The sequence below is a fragment of the Pimephales promelas genome, chromosome 21, assembly GCF_988280905.1.
Source record: "Pimephales promelas chromosome 21, fPimPro1.hap1.1, whole genome shotgun sequence".
Classification (NCBI taxonomy): Eukaryota; Metazoa; Chordata; class Actinopteri; order Cypriniformes; family Leuciscidae; genus Pimephales; species Pimephales promelas.
Window position 1 is genome coordinate 8,086,986 of NC_142789.1, and position 17,440 is coordinate 8,104,425.

A 17,440-nucleotide genomic window follows, 5' to 3' on the forward strand; every position below is an offset into this window, starting at 1 on the left:
TTTTGTTATAGGCTACATGCAGCAATGATGATGAAGACATGGTGACCATAAAGAACTGCTCTGGGGATTCTGGAACAACTGTTGGCGTTTCACGACACACTGTTGAGGTACATATTTAACTGTGGCATTTTAGTAAGCATAATGTAAAGTAAGTTTGTCATTGTTGGTAAATAAACCATGACATGATGATCAGGACCCTAAACTGGAGGGTCCTGTTAGCTACTTATGTCAGTGGTTCTCAAAGTGGGGTCCGCGGACCCCTGGTGGTCCGCGAGCTAAAGCCAGGGGGTCCGCGAAATAATTTACAACCTAACGTTTTTTTCCATGCTATGAGTCATGTTTTCTTTATCATCTGAAAACATGCTGTTTATTCCTAAGTAACTTATATAAAGCATTTAACATAAAACAATACAAAGTAGACACTTAAAGTTTTCTATAGATAGATAATATCTATAGATATGTCTTTGCGTCAAGTAGATTCGCTGCTGTTGATTTTGCGGGACGTGCGCCAGAAAGGAGACAGAGACAGAGAGACGGCATGAACCCGCATCCGGTTCTTTTCTGTATTTTTAAAAGGCATGACATTTTGTAGTCATTTATAATGTAGCCTATACACAAATAAAAAAATGGACACTTTACCGTTTCGGATGATGCACTCTTGTCTTATCTATGACCATAAATAAGAGTATTCCTGTTTCCACTGCTGAGGAAAAATTCCCATTTAATTGCGCGCCGGTGTCTCGCGTGCGCGCACAATAGTCAGTTCTAGCACTGCTACAGATTTGACATTAGAAGTCTGATCATTATCAAAATAAAAGTGCATAGTGACAGGGCCGTACCCACAACTGAGGTTGCAAGGATGCACATCGCGATGATACTGACCTTCTCGTCTGAGGTGCTTCAGCAGACTAACAACGATAGCTCGTCAATGTCAAAATGTTTGAGTCGGAGTGAACTCAAAGTTCCCCGCACGACGTTTCAGTCAACGGTCATAAAGTGCGAGATAAGATGTAAGCCTAAATTAACATAAACTAAACAGCTGTTTTAGATAAAAGATTTAAAAAACGACTGAAACAATCAGTTTGCAAAGTATTAATCAAGCTCAACTTTAACAAAGGAAAAAGCAGGTCAATAGAAACATACTGTGCCCATGAGATTAACATTATGGTTATGGATTCATATATTTAACATATACTGTATGTTTTTTTAGCTAATTACAGTAGCTCAAATTAACAACGCACGCACCTATTAAACATAATGCCATTATCATTGTATTTATAGGCTTATGGGCTTTATTTGTGTGCAGAATAGGCCTAATTATTGAAACATTTCTCTTTTAAAGCCATTCCTGATTGGAATATGTGATTGTGTTTCGTGACATCTTGACAAAAAAAAAAAAAAATATGCCACTGACTGACATGTTTCTACTAAATCTATAGTTATCCAATTGTGGGGCCTTAAAACACCTTAAAATGCACATGTGTAGATCAAGAACATCAAAAAATCCTAAGTGAGGGATCCTAAGTGATTCCTAGCAAGATCACTTTCGTTACCTCAGTAGGCTATTTAGAAATTCCTGCATAGTACCCTGGGTGGAGACCATTCATTTTGTGCAAAAATATTTCATTTGCCGCTCACACATTAACTTTGTGCTCAATAACTGTTATAAATATGAGGGGGGTCCTTGGAATTTTTTTTTCTTCTGAAAGGGGTCCCTGGCACCAAAATGTTTGAGAACCCCTGACTTATGTTATCCTAAGTTAGCTACTTGTCAAATACATGACCATGATTTATTTTTGAAATTGTTTAATAATAGTTTATTTTGCTTCAAGAAAGTCTTCAACATTTTGCCCTAAACTGTAAGGACAAGTTTTCACTTTATTTCTTTTTTTTTTCTTAACAGTCTTTGGTTGATTACTCAGACAGTGAAGACGACATTTTGTGTTCTAAAATGATGATGACATCTTATAAACGGGTATTTATTTTTCATTGCTACTACCATTTCTCTTTAATTGCCTCATACTTCAAAAGCATTTTTTTTTTGTAAAGCTGCATATTTTTTTCATTGTGATAAACAGTCCTATAAGCATATATTTTATCTCGTTTATTTGAAGACTTGTCATTCTGACGTTTGCCTGTTTTGTCTTTCTTAGATGAGACCTGCAACTCATGAGGACTCTGATAATTACTCTGATAATTCCAGTGTAGATGAGAGTACAGACATTCAAGATGACATCAGACTGAAACATACACCGTTTGCAACGAGTGAACAACGTTCCACTTGTACCACAACAATCAAAAGAGCAAAAAACACCATAGTAAGTGTTTATTTTATTATTTCTTTATTATTCTATGACAGAGGATTAACTGAACTGGATGGTTATTGTCTTTCAAGGCTAGAAGGAAGATTGCTGAGCACTCAGATGTTTTTGATTCGAGCGAAGATTTATCTGAAGTCAGTGAGGAAGAGTACATTCCGGACACATCACAAGAGAGTAGCGATACAGATAGTAGCGCAAGCCTTACTGTTTCACTGAAAGGTAAAAGAAAGCTCCACACTTTGCCAGTCCAGTGCACTTCAGCTGAGAACGGAAGCACCAACTACAATACTCAAAGCAGCTGTGACTTAGGGAGCCTCCAGAGCCATGGTGCAACCTCAGTTCCTGACAGTACAAGTTCAGTGTTTATTCCAGCTATCCTTAAAAAGAGGGATGGACTGAGAATGTATAGTAAGAGACAACATTGCTTTTTTTGTGACCGTCCTTTTACGAAAATTGCTAGACACCTAGAGCGCAAGCATATGAATGAAATAGAGGTAGCAAAGGCTCTAAGTCATCCAAAGGGCTCCAAAGAAAGGCGAATGCAGCTTGAGTATTTGCGCAACAAAGGCAACTTTGCTTACAATTCTACTGTTATTAACACAGGCTCAGGACAGATGATTCCACGGAAACTGCCTAAAAAGACTTTGGATGGAGAGAAATTTTTGCATTGCATTTACTGCCAAGGACTGTTCTTAAAGAAAACCCTGTGGCGACATTTTAAAATTTGCAAATTCAAGCCTTCTGAGGTGAAACCAAAACCTGGTAAAACCCGTGTGCAGGCTCTTTGCAGCTTTGCACAGCCTCCCCCACCAGGAGTAAATCATGGTGTTTGGAAGCTGCTAAATGCCATGAATCAAGACCAAGTGGCACTTGAAGCTAGGAATGATTGGTGCATATTAGAGCTGGGGAAGCATCTTTACAATAAATACGGTTCAAGAGTTAAAATGCATGAATACATCCGTCAAAAGATGAGAGAGCTTGGAAGACTCCTTATATGTACTAGAGAGGTAACACCCCTTACATCTATCAAAGAGCTCATCCATCCCACAAACTTTATGCATGCCGTTAGTGCAGTAAAAAGAACAGCTGGATACATTGAAGAGACCAATATATATGAGAAGGCAAGTGTTGCTGTGAAACTTGGGCATAGTCTGAACAAAATCGCAATGCTTATTGAGAGCCATTCTACCATCAATGGAGACAAAGAAAGTGCAGAATTTGCAAATAGCTTCCAACAACTGTATCGAACCCGATGGCCTGAGTACATCTCTTCAACAGCGCGGCGAACAATGGAAGAAGCCAAGTGGAACTGCCCACATTTGCTCCCATTCACTGAAGATGTTAAACGTCTCCATGTTTATCTTGATGAGCAAGAGAAAATTTACCACAAACTTTTGTCTACACAGCCATCATCTCAGCATTGGTCAAAATTGGCCAAGGTTATATTGACTCAGGTTATGCTTTTTAATCGTAGGCGAGAAGGGGAAGTGTCACAGATGCCATTGTCCGCATACACCTCCAGCAACCAATCAGAAGCTCATCCGGATATTAGCATGGCCCTCACAGAGTTGGAAAATAAACTGTGTCAATACTTCAAGCGTATAGAGATCAGAGGCAAAAGAGGAAGAAAGGTTCCAGTACTTGTTACTCCTTCAATGCAAGAGTCAATCAGCCTGCTAATTAAAAACCGGAGCAAGTGTGGAGTACTGAATGAGAACCCTTTTCTCTTCGCACGTCCGTCTGCAATGACCTTTTTCAGAGGCTCTGACTGCATCCGTGAATTTGCAGGTGCATGCAATGCTAAGAATCCTCAAACTCTAACTTCCACCAAGTTGAGGAAACAGATTGGTACCCTCTCTGAAGTTTTAAATTTGAGTAACACTGAGCTCGATCAGCTGGCTGACTTCTTAGGCCATGATATTAGGATACATCGTCAGTTTTACCGCTTACCTGAGGGGACACTTCAGCTGGCCAAAATGAGCAAAATTCTTCTGGCCCTCGAAAAAGGACGCTTGGCAGACTTTAAAGGGAAAAATCTTGATGAAATCATCATTGATCCAGAAGGTACTATACACTGTTACATTACTTTTTATCCTTTATCTGAACTTATTAATTTAAAGATATTGGTTTTGTTTTTTATAATTCTGTAATGGTTTACACAAATTGTTAGAGGGTTTTGGGTAGGGTTGCACATTTATGGCCAAAATGATAATCACGATTATTACGATTATTTGCTGATTTTAACCAAAAAAAAATAGTATTTTCACAAAGGCTAATTATATCTGCTTTTACATTCATGTTGTGCTACATTCCTGCTAATATACACATCACCTACTCAGGCTAGTTAGACATTTTACGATCGATTTGCATTTTCTACGAAGGCATTCTTTGCAGATATAGCCTCTCCTCTCGTTACGCACTCGGGCTCTCCTTCCTCTCGTTACGCACTCGGTCTCTCCTCTCCTCTCGTTACGCACTCGGTCTCTCCTCTCCTCTCGTTACGCACTCGGTCTCTCCTCTCCTCTCGTTACGCACTCGGGCTCTCCTCTCCTCTCGTTACGCACTCGGTCTCTCCTCTCCTCTCGTTACGCACTCGGGCTCTCCTCTCCTCTCGTTACGCACTCGGTCTCTCCTCTCCTCTCGTTACGCACTCGGGCTCTCCTCTCCTCTCGTTACGCACTCGGGCTCTCCTCTCCTCTCGTTACGCACTCGGTCTCTCCTCTCCTCTCGTTACGCACTCGGGCTCTCCTCTCCTCTCGTTACGCACTCGGGCTCTCCTCTCCTCTCGTTACACACTCGGTCTCTCCTCTCGTTACGCACTCGGGCTCTCCTCTCGTTACGCACTCGGGCTCTCCTCTCCTCTCGTTACGCACTCGGTCTCTCCTCTCGTTACGCACTCGGTCTCTCCTCTCCTCTCGTTACGCACTCGGTCTCTCCTCTCGTTACGCACTCGGGCTCTCCTCTCCTCTCGTTACGCACTCGGTCTCTCCTCTCGTTACGCACTCGGTCTCTCCTCTCCTCTCGTTACGCACTCGGTCTCTCCTCTCGTTACGCACTCGGGCTCTCCTCTCCTCTCGTTACGCACTCGGGCTCTCCTCTCCTCTCGTTACGCACTCGGTCTCTCCTCTCCTCTCGTTACGCACTCGGGCTCTCCTCTCGTTACGCACTCGGGCTCTCCTCTCCTCTCGTTACGCACTCGGGCTCTCCTCTCCTCTCGTTACGCACTCGGTCTCTCCTCTCGTTACGCACTCGGGCTCTCCTCTCGTTACGCACTCGGGCTCTCCTCTCCTCTCGTTACGCACTCGGTCTCTCCTCTCGTTACGCACTCGGTCTCTCCTCTCCTCTCGTTACGCACTCGGTCTCTCCTCTCGTTACGCACTCGGTCTCTCCTCTCCTCTCGTTACGCACTCGGTCTCTCCTCTCGTTACGCACTCGGTCTCTCCTCTCCTCTCGTTACGCACTCGGTCTCTCCTCTCCTCTCGTTACGCACTCGGGCTCTCCTCTCCTCTCGTTACGCACTCGGGCTCTCCTCTCGTTACGCACTCGGTCTCTCCTCTCCTCTCGTTACGCACTCTGGCTCTCCTCTCCTCTCGTTACGCCCTCGGTTTCTCCTCTCCTCTCGTTACGCACTCGGGCTCTCCTCTCGTTACGCACTCGGGCTCTCCTCTCCTCTCGTTACGCACTCGGTCTCTCCTCTCGTTACGCACTCGGTCTCTCCTCTCGTTACGCACTCGGTCTCTCCTCTCGTTACGCACTCGGTCTCTCCTCTCCTCTCGTTACGCACTCGGTCTCTCCTCTCGTTACGCACTCGGGCTCTCCTCTCCTCTCGTTACGCACTCGGGCTCTCCTCTCCTCTCGTTACGCACTCGGTCTCTCCTCTCCTCTCGTTACGCACTCGGGCTCTCCTCTCGTTACGCACTCGGTCTCTCCTCTCCTCTCGTTACGCACTCGGTCTCTCCTCTCGTTACGCACTCGGTCTCTCCTCTCCTCTCGTTACGCACTCGGGCTCTCCTCTCCTCTCGTTACGCACTCGGTCTCTCCTCTCCTCTCGTTACGCACTCGGTCTCTCCTCTCCTCTCGTTACGCACTCTGGCTCTCCTCTCCTCTCGTTACGCCCTCGGTCTCTCCTCTCCTCTCGTTACGCACTCGGTCTCTCCTCTCCTCTCGTTACGCACTCTGGCTCTCCTCTCCTCTCGTTACGCCCTCGGTTTCTCCTCTCCTCTCGTTACGCACTCGGGCTCTCCTCTCGTTACGCACTCGGGCTCTCCTCTCCTCTCGTTACGCACTCGGGCTCTCCTCTCCTCTCGTTACGCACTCGGGCTCTCCTCTCGTTACGCACTCGGGCTCTCCTCTCGTTACGCACTCGGGCTCTCCTCTCCTCTCGTTACGCACTCGGGCTCTCCTCTCCTCTCGTTACGCACTCGGGCTCTCCTCTCGTTACGCACTCGGGCTCTCCTCTCCTCTCGTTACGCACTCGGTCTCTCCTCTCGTTACGCACTCGGTCTCTCCTCTCGTTACGCACTCGGTCTCTCCTCTCCTCTCGTTACGCACTCGGTCTCTCCTCTCGTTACGCACTCGGTCTCTCCTCTCCTCTCGTTACGCACTCGGGCTCTCCTCTCCTCTCGTTACGCACTCGGTCTCTCCTCTCCTCTCGTTACGCACTCGGTCTCTCCTCTCGTTACGCACTCGGTCTCTCCTCTCCTCTCGTTACGCACTCGGGCTCTCCTCTCCTCTCGTTACGCACTCGGTCTCTCCTCTCCTCTCGTTACGCACTCGGTCTCTCCTCTCGTTACGCACTCGGTCTCTCCTCTCGTTACGCACTCGGTCTCTCCTCTCCTCTCGTTACGCACTCGGGCTCTCCTCTCCTCTCGTTACGCACTCGGTCTCTCCTCTCCTCTCGTTACGCACTCGGTCTCTCCTCTCCTCTCGTTACGCACTCTGGCTCTCCTCTCCTCTCGTTACGCCCTCGGTCTCTCCTCTCCTCTCGTTACGCACTCGGTCTCTCCTCTCCTCTCGTTACGCACTCTGGCTCTCCTCTCCTCTCGTTACGCCCTCGGTTTCTCCTCTCCTCTCGTTACGCACTCGGGCTCTCCTCTCGTTACGCACTCGGGCTCTCCTCTCCTCTCGTTACGCACTCGGGCTCTCCTCTCCTCTCGTTACGCACTCGGGCTCTCCTCTCGTTACGCACTCGGTCTCTCCTCTCCTCTCGTTACGCACTCTGGCTCTCCTCTCCTCTCGTTACGCCCTCGGTTTCTCCTCTCCTCTCGTTACGCACTCGGGCTCTCCTCTCGTTACGCACTCGGTCTCTCCTCTCCTCTCGTTACGCACTCGGGCTCTCCTCTCGTTACGCACTCGGGCTCTCCTCTCGTTACGCACTCGGGCTCTCCTCTACTCTCGTTACGCCCTCGGTCTCTCCTCTCCTCTCGTTACGCTCTCGGGCTCTCCTCTCGTTACGCACTCGGGCTCTCCTCTCGTTACGCACTCGGGCTCTCCTCTCCTCTCGTTACGCACTCGGTCTCTCCTCTCCTCTCGTTACACACTCGGGCTCTCCTCTCGTTACGCACTCGGTCTCTCCTCTCGTTACGCACTCGGGCTCTCCTCTCCTCTCGTTACGCACTCGGGCTCTCCTCTACTCTCGTTACGCTCTCGGGCTCTCCTCTCGTTACGCACTCGGGCTCTCCTCTCCTCTCGTTACGCACTCGGGCTCTCCTCTCCTCTCGTTACGCACTCGGTCTCTCCTCTCCTCTCGTTACACACTCGGGCTCTCCTCTCGTTACGCACTCGGTCTCTCCTCTCGTTACGCACTCGGGCTCTCCTCTCCTCTCGTTACGCACTCGGGCTCTCCTCTACTCTCGTTACGCACTCGGGCTCTCCTCTCCTCTCGTTACGCACTCGGGCTCTCCTCTACTCTCGTTACGCACTCGGTCTCTCCTCTCCTCTCGTTACGCACTCGGGCTCTCCTCTCCTCTCGTTACGCACTCGGGCTCTCCTCTCCTCTCGTTACGCACTCGGGCTCTCCTCTCCTCTCGTTACGCACTCGGGCTCTCCTCTCCTCTCGTTACACACTCGGGCTCTCCTCTCGTTACGCACTCGGTCTCTCCTCTCGTTACGCACTCGGGCTCTCCTCTCCTCTCGTTACGCACTCGGGCTCTCCTCTACTCTCGTTACGCTCTCGGGCTCTCCTCTCGTTACGCACTCGGGCTCTCCTCTCCTCTCGTTACGCACTCGGGCTCTCCTCTCCTCTCGTTACGCACTCGGTCTCTCCTCTCCTCTCGTTACGCACTCGGGCTCTCCTCTCCTCTCGTTACGCACTCGGTCTCTCCTCTCGTTACGCACTCGGGCTCTCCTCTCCTCTCGTTACGCACTCGGGCTCTCGGTCTCTCCTCTCCTCTCGTTACGCACTCGGGCTCTCCTCTCCTCTCGTTACGCACTCGGGCTCTCCTCTCCTCTCGTTACGCACTCGGGCTCTCGGTCTCTCCTCTCCTCTCGTTACGCACTCGGGCTCTCCTCTCCTCTCGGACGCACTCGGGCTCTCCTCTCGTTACGCACTCGGGCTCTCCTCTCCTCTCGGACGCACTCGGGCTCTCCTCTCCTCTCGTTACGCACTCGGGCTCTCCTCTCCTCTCGTTACGCACTCGGGCTCTCCTCTCGTTACGCACTCGGGCTCTCCTCTCGGACGCACTCGGTCTCTCCTTTATTTTTAAAATAATTTTTTTATTTTAAATGAAAGTTAAATGATTGATTTTTTTTTTTCTCTGTGTTTTCTACCTTTAGAGAATGTTACAGTGGACAGTGATTTAGAGGAGTCTACTTCCAATCCAAAAGGTAACAATTTTATTTAGCCAGTTTGTTCAAATTTATGTCCAGTTAAATTCTAAATTATGTTGTTTCTAGGGATGGCAAATTGGTTTGAAATGTGTGGTTCATCTTTAGATTCTTTTTCTCACTTTCTACTCTGGAAAGTGCATGTAGTCAGTTTAGTCTTTTCCCTCGTGATTTGCGCATGAGCCCGCACTCACCTCAAAACACTGTTGCCAACTTCTAAAGCCTGCTCAAAGTTGATATATGTTGCTTAATGGGGTCATAAGCTAATTAGCATAATCATTGCATAATTCATGTAGTAATATTTGTCAAAAAAAACACCAGTTGAGATTGAGAGAGCGGCTTTATTCGCTAGACTTAAACCTAAAAAATACTCCTGTATATATGGTGTATTTGGAAAATGCAGTGTTTTAAAATGATCTTTCTGCTCAAAATACAGATTTGTGTTATCAACCAGTTTAGCTATTTTCCTTAACACGCCCATCTTGGTTTTGGTACTGGAATGCAGTCAAAATGCAGTATGACGTAATTCTGAGGTCCCAAATCCAATTTTCGAAGTAAAAACACAGTGTTACAGTTGTTTCGGTCACCTTTTGTCCCGACAAAATTAAAGTTATGGCTATATTTTCCAACCGCTGAATATGTAGACTTTTCCAGATTCTGACTAAGCTAGCTGCTGCAATAGTGACGTCACATGCATGCAATGATTACAAATGTGAATAGGGATCATTGGATTGTAAAATTTGTAGCAATTGTGCCTCTTTAAGATGGCAACTAATATTACGGAAATTTTATTAGTAATTAGTTACACTACTAGTTACCAGAGAAAGTAATTGTATTACTGTGCATTGCAAGTACTTGGTATAAGTATGATCCCCCATGGGTTAGAAGTAATTTTAAAAAACTGATTAAAAAAGATTACAAAATCCTCTTTTTATTCCAGTCCTCAGGACACACCTCCCAGAATATTTTAGATGACTCCCTAATTAAACACTAAGAAGCTGATAAGTTGAATCAGGTGTTTTAAATGGTCTAAGACGTCTCAATTCTTGTAGGTGAAGTTGAGAAACATTGCACTTTGTGTTCTTGAGTTATGTTGGTTGCACTTTAAACAGCACTGATAAAAATAACAGATGAGGGGTAGGGTAGCTTTATTAATTTAATTAAGATGTGTTAATGCTCAGACTTGCATCATTTTTACTTCCAGAATGCACTACAGTAACATCACCACAGCACACTGAATGTGAAGACGGCACACTTCCAGTAGACCCAGTGTCCAAAAAAAAGAGAGGTATGTTGATTTCGACTGATTGATGGTTCAAATGTTCTGCATTTGCATCAGGTTTCTATTTACATCATGATTTCTTTTAAGCATTTCAATATTAAAACTACAGAAGATTGAGATTATTTGTAACAATGAATGTCTAGAGCTGATCTCAAGGATCTGCATCTTGGACCGATTAAGAATTTAAGAAACAATTTCTTACTAGTGAAATAAGATATGATGTAGGCCTACTTGTTCCCCCTACAGGTCACATCAAGAGGACACCCTGGAACAAAAATGAAATCCATGCGGTAGAGAAACACATGATGAGATTCATAAAGAACCGCAAAGTTCCAGGGAAGGCAGACTGCGTAAGGTGTTTGGAAGCTGAACCATCTGCTCTAAAACATAGAGAATGGTCAGGTCTGAAGTTTTATATCAAAAATCGAATCTCCGCTCTGCAAAGAAAAGATGTAGCACACTAATATTGACACCATGTTGAGTATTGGTCACCGGGTAATATCTTTATCTTGCCTAAGTGGATTTGTTGATTGTTCTTTTACAAATGTTTTTTAAGGGTTTCAAATAACTTTTATACTGCAGTTAATGATTTGTTTTTAGCCAGTTTTCATCAACTTTTTTAAATGCCAAATGTTTACTATAAACGCAGGCATGCAAAAGTTTCATGCTCAAGTTTCTTTACTTATTGATGATGCGGTAACACTTTACGGTAAGGGTACATGAATTATCATAAATTCATGTATAAATTAATGCATGAATTATGCATTCATTCATGCATTAATATCTCATGAATCATCAGGAACCAACACAAGTTCAACCTTTTTCATTCATGACTTCATGAATGAACAACACCTTTATTAAAACATTAACTAAGATATGCACATCACCATGAATTATGATTTATTACGCATGATCATGATGTTTTCTTTGTTCTTAGTCTAGGTCAGTGACCTAGTCACCACTTTAGTTAAGGGGCCACACACATGATGAAGTCATTAATAGATTAATGCTTAGTTAATGATGACTATTGGACAGACACCATAATAGACCAATCACAGCTCATAGCACACACATTCTGTAAATCAAATACAGAAGTCATCATTAACTAAGCATTATCTATCAATGACTTCATCATGTGTGTGGCCCCTTAACTAAAGTGGTGACGAGGTCTTTTGAAACATTGATGAAGTGGCATAACTCTGAACAAAGAAAACATCATGATCATGCGTAATAAATCATAATTCATGATGATGTGCATATCTTAGTTAATGTTTTAATTAAGGTGTTGTTCATTCATGAAGTCATGAATGGAAAACGTTAAACTTGTGTTAGTTCCTGATAATTCATGAGATATTAATGCATGAATGAATGCATAATTCATGCATTAACTTATACATGAATTCATGATAATTCATGTACCCTTACTGTAAAGTGTTACCGATGATGCATTTTGATAAACAGTTTAGAAGTGTTTAGGTTTTATGAATAAATATGAACATAAGCATGGAATAGTGTTATCCTGGATCTATTTGTTGACTGACATTTGATGCAAGGTTTAAAAAAAATGTTAACATTACATGTCACATGTATTTATACACACATGTACTATACATACAAACAATGTTTGTGTGAATGTAGGTTGTACTTTTAGAAGTAAAAACATTTAATGTTGATTTGTAGGAAATATAACCCTGATATAATCAATAAATAAATTGAGTCAGAGTTAAAAAAAAAAGTAGATTCTCTTTTTACACTGTGTTCATTTTTAAAAGGCACTTTTTAAAAAGCAGTCTTCTCAAAATGAATTGATACAAGGATAAAAGTAGCTATGTCCATTCGATCCCCACAATGTCTAAAAACTAGTTAAGTGTGTGTCCATTCGATCCCCACAATGTCTAAAAACTATTTAGGAGTGTGTCCATTCGATCCCCACAATGTCTAAAAACTAGTTAAGTGTGTGTACATTCGATCCCCACAATGTCTAAAAACTAGTTAAGTGTGTGTCCATTCGATCCCCACAATGTCTAAAAACTAGTTAAGTGTGTGTACATTCGATCCCCACAATGTCTAAAAACTAGTTAAGTGTGTGTACATTCGATCCCCACAATGTCTAAAAACTAGTTAAGTGTGTGGCCATTCGATCCCCACAATGTCTAAAAACTATTTAGGAGTGTGTCCATTCGATCACCACAATGTCTAAAAACTAGTTAGGAGTGTGTCCATTCGATCCCCACAATGTCTAAAAACTAATTAAGTGTGTGTACATTTTGATCCCCACAATGTCTAAAAACCAGTTGCGTGTGTGAGCGGACCTCAGATTTACACAAAACCTGAAATGACCCCACAAGTAGCCAAAGTGTCATGTTTAAAAATTTTATAGCGAAATATTTGTAATCTGAAAGGACATTTACTAAACTGATATGGTATTAGTTGTCACAATATTTTTTTTAGGTCTTAAAGTTCATTAGAAAGGGTGGTCCTCATTATGTAGCATTTCTGACAGGTGACCCCCACAATGCATAAAAACAAGTATGTGTGTGTGTGTGTGTGTGTGTGTGCGTGTGTCTGTATGCATGTATGTTTTTTGCTCTATATTGGCAAAAGGATTAACCAAAGATTGGCTTTAAAGGTGCCATCTGGAACTAAAAATCAAAAAATATTCCATATTCCATAACAGATGGGGGCAGTATACCTCCAGAAAATGTGTTGTGCCGCGACCACGCGCACTCACGTCTTCAAACAACACAAACGAGCGCTGTTTTGCCCTCTTTCTCCGCATATTATTCAAATCATTTGACACGATAGTAAAAGGTCAGAAGACCGCAGTTTCACGTGGAGCATTTGGAGATTTTTAGAGATTAGAGACTCAATGAACAACATCTCAACACTAAATGATGAAGACCGTCTCATAGATGCCTGTCTCAAAAACAAGCTGGTGCATTTCGACGATATGGGAAAATAAAAGCCTGCGGGCTATTATTTTATTCGTTTTGTTCATATTACACTTTTATTGTTAGTTTGAATTAATTTGACAGACAGCATTCACTGATGTTGATCAACCTAGCGCCAATCAGAGCTGCCAACTCTCACGAATTCACCGTGAGACACATGCAATTAACACTTAGCAAGCAGGTTAGTTAAGCTCTCAGATTCTGTCAATTTTATTATGCAATTCAAACAATAAATACCGTTTTGGCGCTTGTACATGTTACACGACAGATCCCTAGCACACGTGAACCGATCATCTCTACTAGCTAATGGAAAAAGAACACGAACACTGTTGAAAGATACAGTACGCTACAACTTAACAAAATGTATTCCTCATGCATAATGTCGACCAATCATTTTTTGAACTCTTCCCTGAACTGAAATGTAGTAGTGGGCTGTATTTCCACACGACTGACATCAGGTTCAAGTACACACATAAGCCGGCGCGAGCGCGACTCACTCGTGTACTGCAGTTTGGCTGGTGGTAACGTTGCCTGCCCGCATACCGCCTCCCATGGCCGGAACTGGTATAACGACACCTGCCGGGCCGGGGCTAGTAATTTAGCATGCTAATTTAGGTTTATATCTCGGCAGCACTATAACTTGTCAGTTTTTTAATTACATCATTGCACTTATTTCTTCTCATTCTTTTGATGCTTGTAGCTCATTTTTTGGATATTTTTACCTCAATTATTACATATGGCACCTTTAAGGAATTGGTCCTTACTAACAGCAACCACTCCTCTGGGAAGGGTTCTCATACATCCATTAATCAATCCATCTGATTTATCAGTTGGGATTATAGGTCACCAAAAAAAAAAAAAAAAATGTCTAATTGGATCATTACAAATTTTAGGGATCATGTATGTCAGCAACTGTCTTATTACTTTAATTAACTGTCTTATAACATATACAGTAACTGTCTAATAACAAATGAGGACATGACCATTAAAACAAAAATCCATACAACACAACATGAGGTACAAACCCATGAGAATGATGTTCAAAACACATCAGCAGGCCTGCAGGCACAACCATGCTTGATTTACAGAGAACATCATATGAGACCTGTTTCATGTGTTGAAAGCGCAATGACATGCTGCTCGCACAACGTCTTTATTCTCTTTAAAGTTTGGCATTGTCACCCGATTTGATTATCATCAATCGCCACTGTAGAATCGAATTGGTTGACCTTACATAAATAAAACATTCTTTTAAACATAAAAGGTATAACATAATCATTTCTGTCAAGTAAGTAGACTAGGAAATGCAGGTCTTTCTCATTGGCAGTATGTGTCATCCCGTTCACCTAATGTTTCTTTTTCAAAGAGTGAATTTAATCAAGTCAAGTTTACTACTTGCGAGAATATAAAACAATAGGTGTAATTGCTTTTGATTAATTATTAAACCTTATATTATTATAGCATGGGTATAAGAGATATTATTACTTGACTCTGGATCAGTCAAGTTGCTTTGACTAAGCATAAATACATTATTCACGTGCAAGGGCTTTTTTTTCAAGTTTAGGTATTTTTCTTTGAGTTTCATTTTGATTGAAGTAGTGTCTATACAGAATCACTTTTTATTTAATTTTACATAACAGCTTTAGGGTTTGTTGTACTTTAAGAATAGCAAAAAAAGCTTAAATTCAGCAAATTTGATTCATTCAAGAAAGTTATTATTTACAGTGTAAGGCTGTTAGGCATTGACTTCATCAGTCATTTGAGTTGATTGAAACACACAACATAATTGAATCTGCTAGTTGTGTTCCTATCACACCTCAGCTAAACAGCTAGTCTCTTTTAATTATCATTCCTGTTTTTAATAAGTGGACCAATTTAAACCATTTACATTGAGCCACATAAACCAACCTGCTGCGAACGTGTGACAGGAAGGATAGACAGAAGTTCAGAACAGAAGTACAGTATATCAATGAAAACTCCAATGGTGCATTATTAACACACTTTGCTTTGCAATGTCAGATTGACGCTGTCCATCTCTAACTTTCCTCGGAGAATCAATTAGGAGTGTTTATGAGATGTATGAGGTCTTTGGTTGTATGAGACTGCTGTCCATCCGTTTTTCCTGGGGCAAGGAAAATGGACAACAGAGTGGCGTCCATTAGGAATTGAAACAAGTAAAAGTGTTTGTTTGTGTAGTGGTTTGGTGGGGGAGGGTTTGAGGCTAAAAGCGTTGCAGGGTAGTGAGTGCAAGTGATGCTGACATGCATTAAGTCTGCTGATGTGGGTTTTTGTAAAAGTATCAATGACAATTTCTGCAAAACTCTTCATTTGCACATCAAATAATCAAACAAATTAGACTGAATAAATGTACCATGGTTGAGAAAGCCTAATTCATTGTAAATTGATGATAAACACCTGTGACATTCTATATTAATGTGCCAAGTTGCTACATTGCTTGCCAGCTGTAAACTGCCTACAGTTGGAATAATAAGCTTACTTGCCAACAGGCAGAAATGGGCATAAATACATAAAAAAATTGTTTAAAATAAAAATGCAAAATACCTCAGTTGAAATGCATCAAAATAAAATACAAATACTGTGTGTAATGTTTTATTATTATTATTATTATTATTATTATTTATGTTTATTTTATTATTATTATTTAAGCTCAAATACAGTATTTTGTATTTTGAAAAATTGTAAAATTGGGCAGGTCGTATCATATTGTATTGACATATCACTATTAGGCTGAAATCTATATGATCTGGTCCTATTCTGAATGTACAGACCACTTTGGTGTGTACAGCTGCATGTATTGGTATTGGTGTATTGGTCTCATGGGTCCTAATGCCACAGGGGTTCATTTCCCGAAGTCAAATGTGGTTGCAAGTTCCATCTTACCAACAAAATTCAACAGAACTAGCGACTATAGTTGGCTAACAATGCTTTTGGGAAACACACCCCATTATACAGTAGTATACTGTCAAAAAGCCCTATCCTTCGGATGAGACATTAAACTGAGATCCTAACTCTTTGTGGTTATACAAAACTCCCAGGATGCCCTTTGAAAAAGAGTAGGGATGTGTAATAGCCAAATTTGCCCAATGGCCTCTGTCCATCATCATGATCTCCTAATCATCCCTGTAAATACTTTATCACTTTGTGTACAGTTAAAAGAGCTATTTTAATGTAACAAAATATAATTATTTAAGTACAAATTACATTTTATTTTTCCCAACGGCTAAAAATACCAAATTGTATTTTGTATATCAAATAAGTATTTTAAATAAATGTGTCTGAATATACTGCCCATCCCTGGCAATAAGATTGTTATTATTTATTGAACATTGGTGTCTTCCATGATGTTGTTTTATAAAAGCAATAAGCCATTTTAATATGCTTATGGCTTATTCATAAGGGCTTGTTGTTACAATGAGGTTGAAGCAAGGAGGCAGCAGGATCCAAATGCAACACGCTTTATTCAATACATTCGAAACTATACAAAGACTAGGGAACAGGACTCAGGAACAGCACAATCAACATCAATGTAACAGTGACAAGAACTCACAAGGACTGAACTTAAACACAGGGTTTAAATAAAAGGGAAAACAAGCTAAACAAGATAACAAGGGGGAGTTGGCCAGGGGCCAACACTCATCAAATATGGGCTATTTTTCAATGGCCAATAAAGATATCTCATTGTGGCCATTTAATGCCTATATGTATGCAATAAAAACTATTGACATAAAATGTAATTAAATGTGCACTTATTGTTTTTAAACAATACGTCAATTAAATAATTTAAATGAACATTGTGATATATTAACTTTTCACATGTAATTGTAATTGCAGTTATAAAACAATGTAATTGTTACAATGTCTGGTTGTGTTCCCTTGTTTGTCACTAGAGGTCCTCGTTATCACTGTGATCTTCACTATTGACTGTTCTTTCCCCGTCATCATTGTTCCCAGCTGTTCATTGTTAGTCTAGTTAGATCCAGCAGTATGTTTTTTTTTTTAATATCTCTTCCCCACCCACCGAGTGGGAGAGAAGGGAATTT

General features: G+C 42.3%; 1 protein-coding gene across 1 annotated transcript; it reads left to right on the forward strand.

The window, feature by feature from the left end:
* The first annotated feature begins 15 nt into the window (after positions 1 to 15).
* LOC148970112 (uncharacterized) lies at positions 16 to 11,157 on the forward strand. Its single transcript, XM_089125156.1, has 7 exons — positions 16 to 107; positions 1,904 to 1,975; positions 2,154 to 2,318; positions 2,396 to 4,385; positions 9,096 to 9,146; positions 10,351 to 10,434; positions 10,675 to 11,157. Exons 1-7 carry the CDS (start codon positions 39 to 41, stop codon positions 10,890 to 10,892), a joined length of 2,649 nt encoding a protein of 882 aa, XP_088981282.1. The 5' UTR covers positions 16 to 38; the 3' UTR covers positions 10,893 to 11,157.
* The last annotated feature ends 6,283 nt before the right edge of the window (positions 11,158 to 17,440 follow it).

Excerpts from the sequence above, each read along its gene's own strand:
- LOC148970112 (XM_089125156.1), top strand. The coding sequence starts at position 39 with ATGGTGACCATAAAGAACTGCTCTGGGGATTCTGGAACAACTGTTGGC. Across the intron at positions 4,386-9,095 it reads AATCATCATTGATCCAGAAG|AGAATGTTACAGTGGACAGT; the intron begins GTACTATACACT and ends TTCTACCTTTAG. Across the intron at positions 10,435-10,674 it reads AGTGTCCAAAAAAAAGAGAG|GTCACATCAAGAGGACACCC; the intron begins GTATGTTGATTT and ends TTCCCCCTACAG.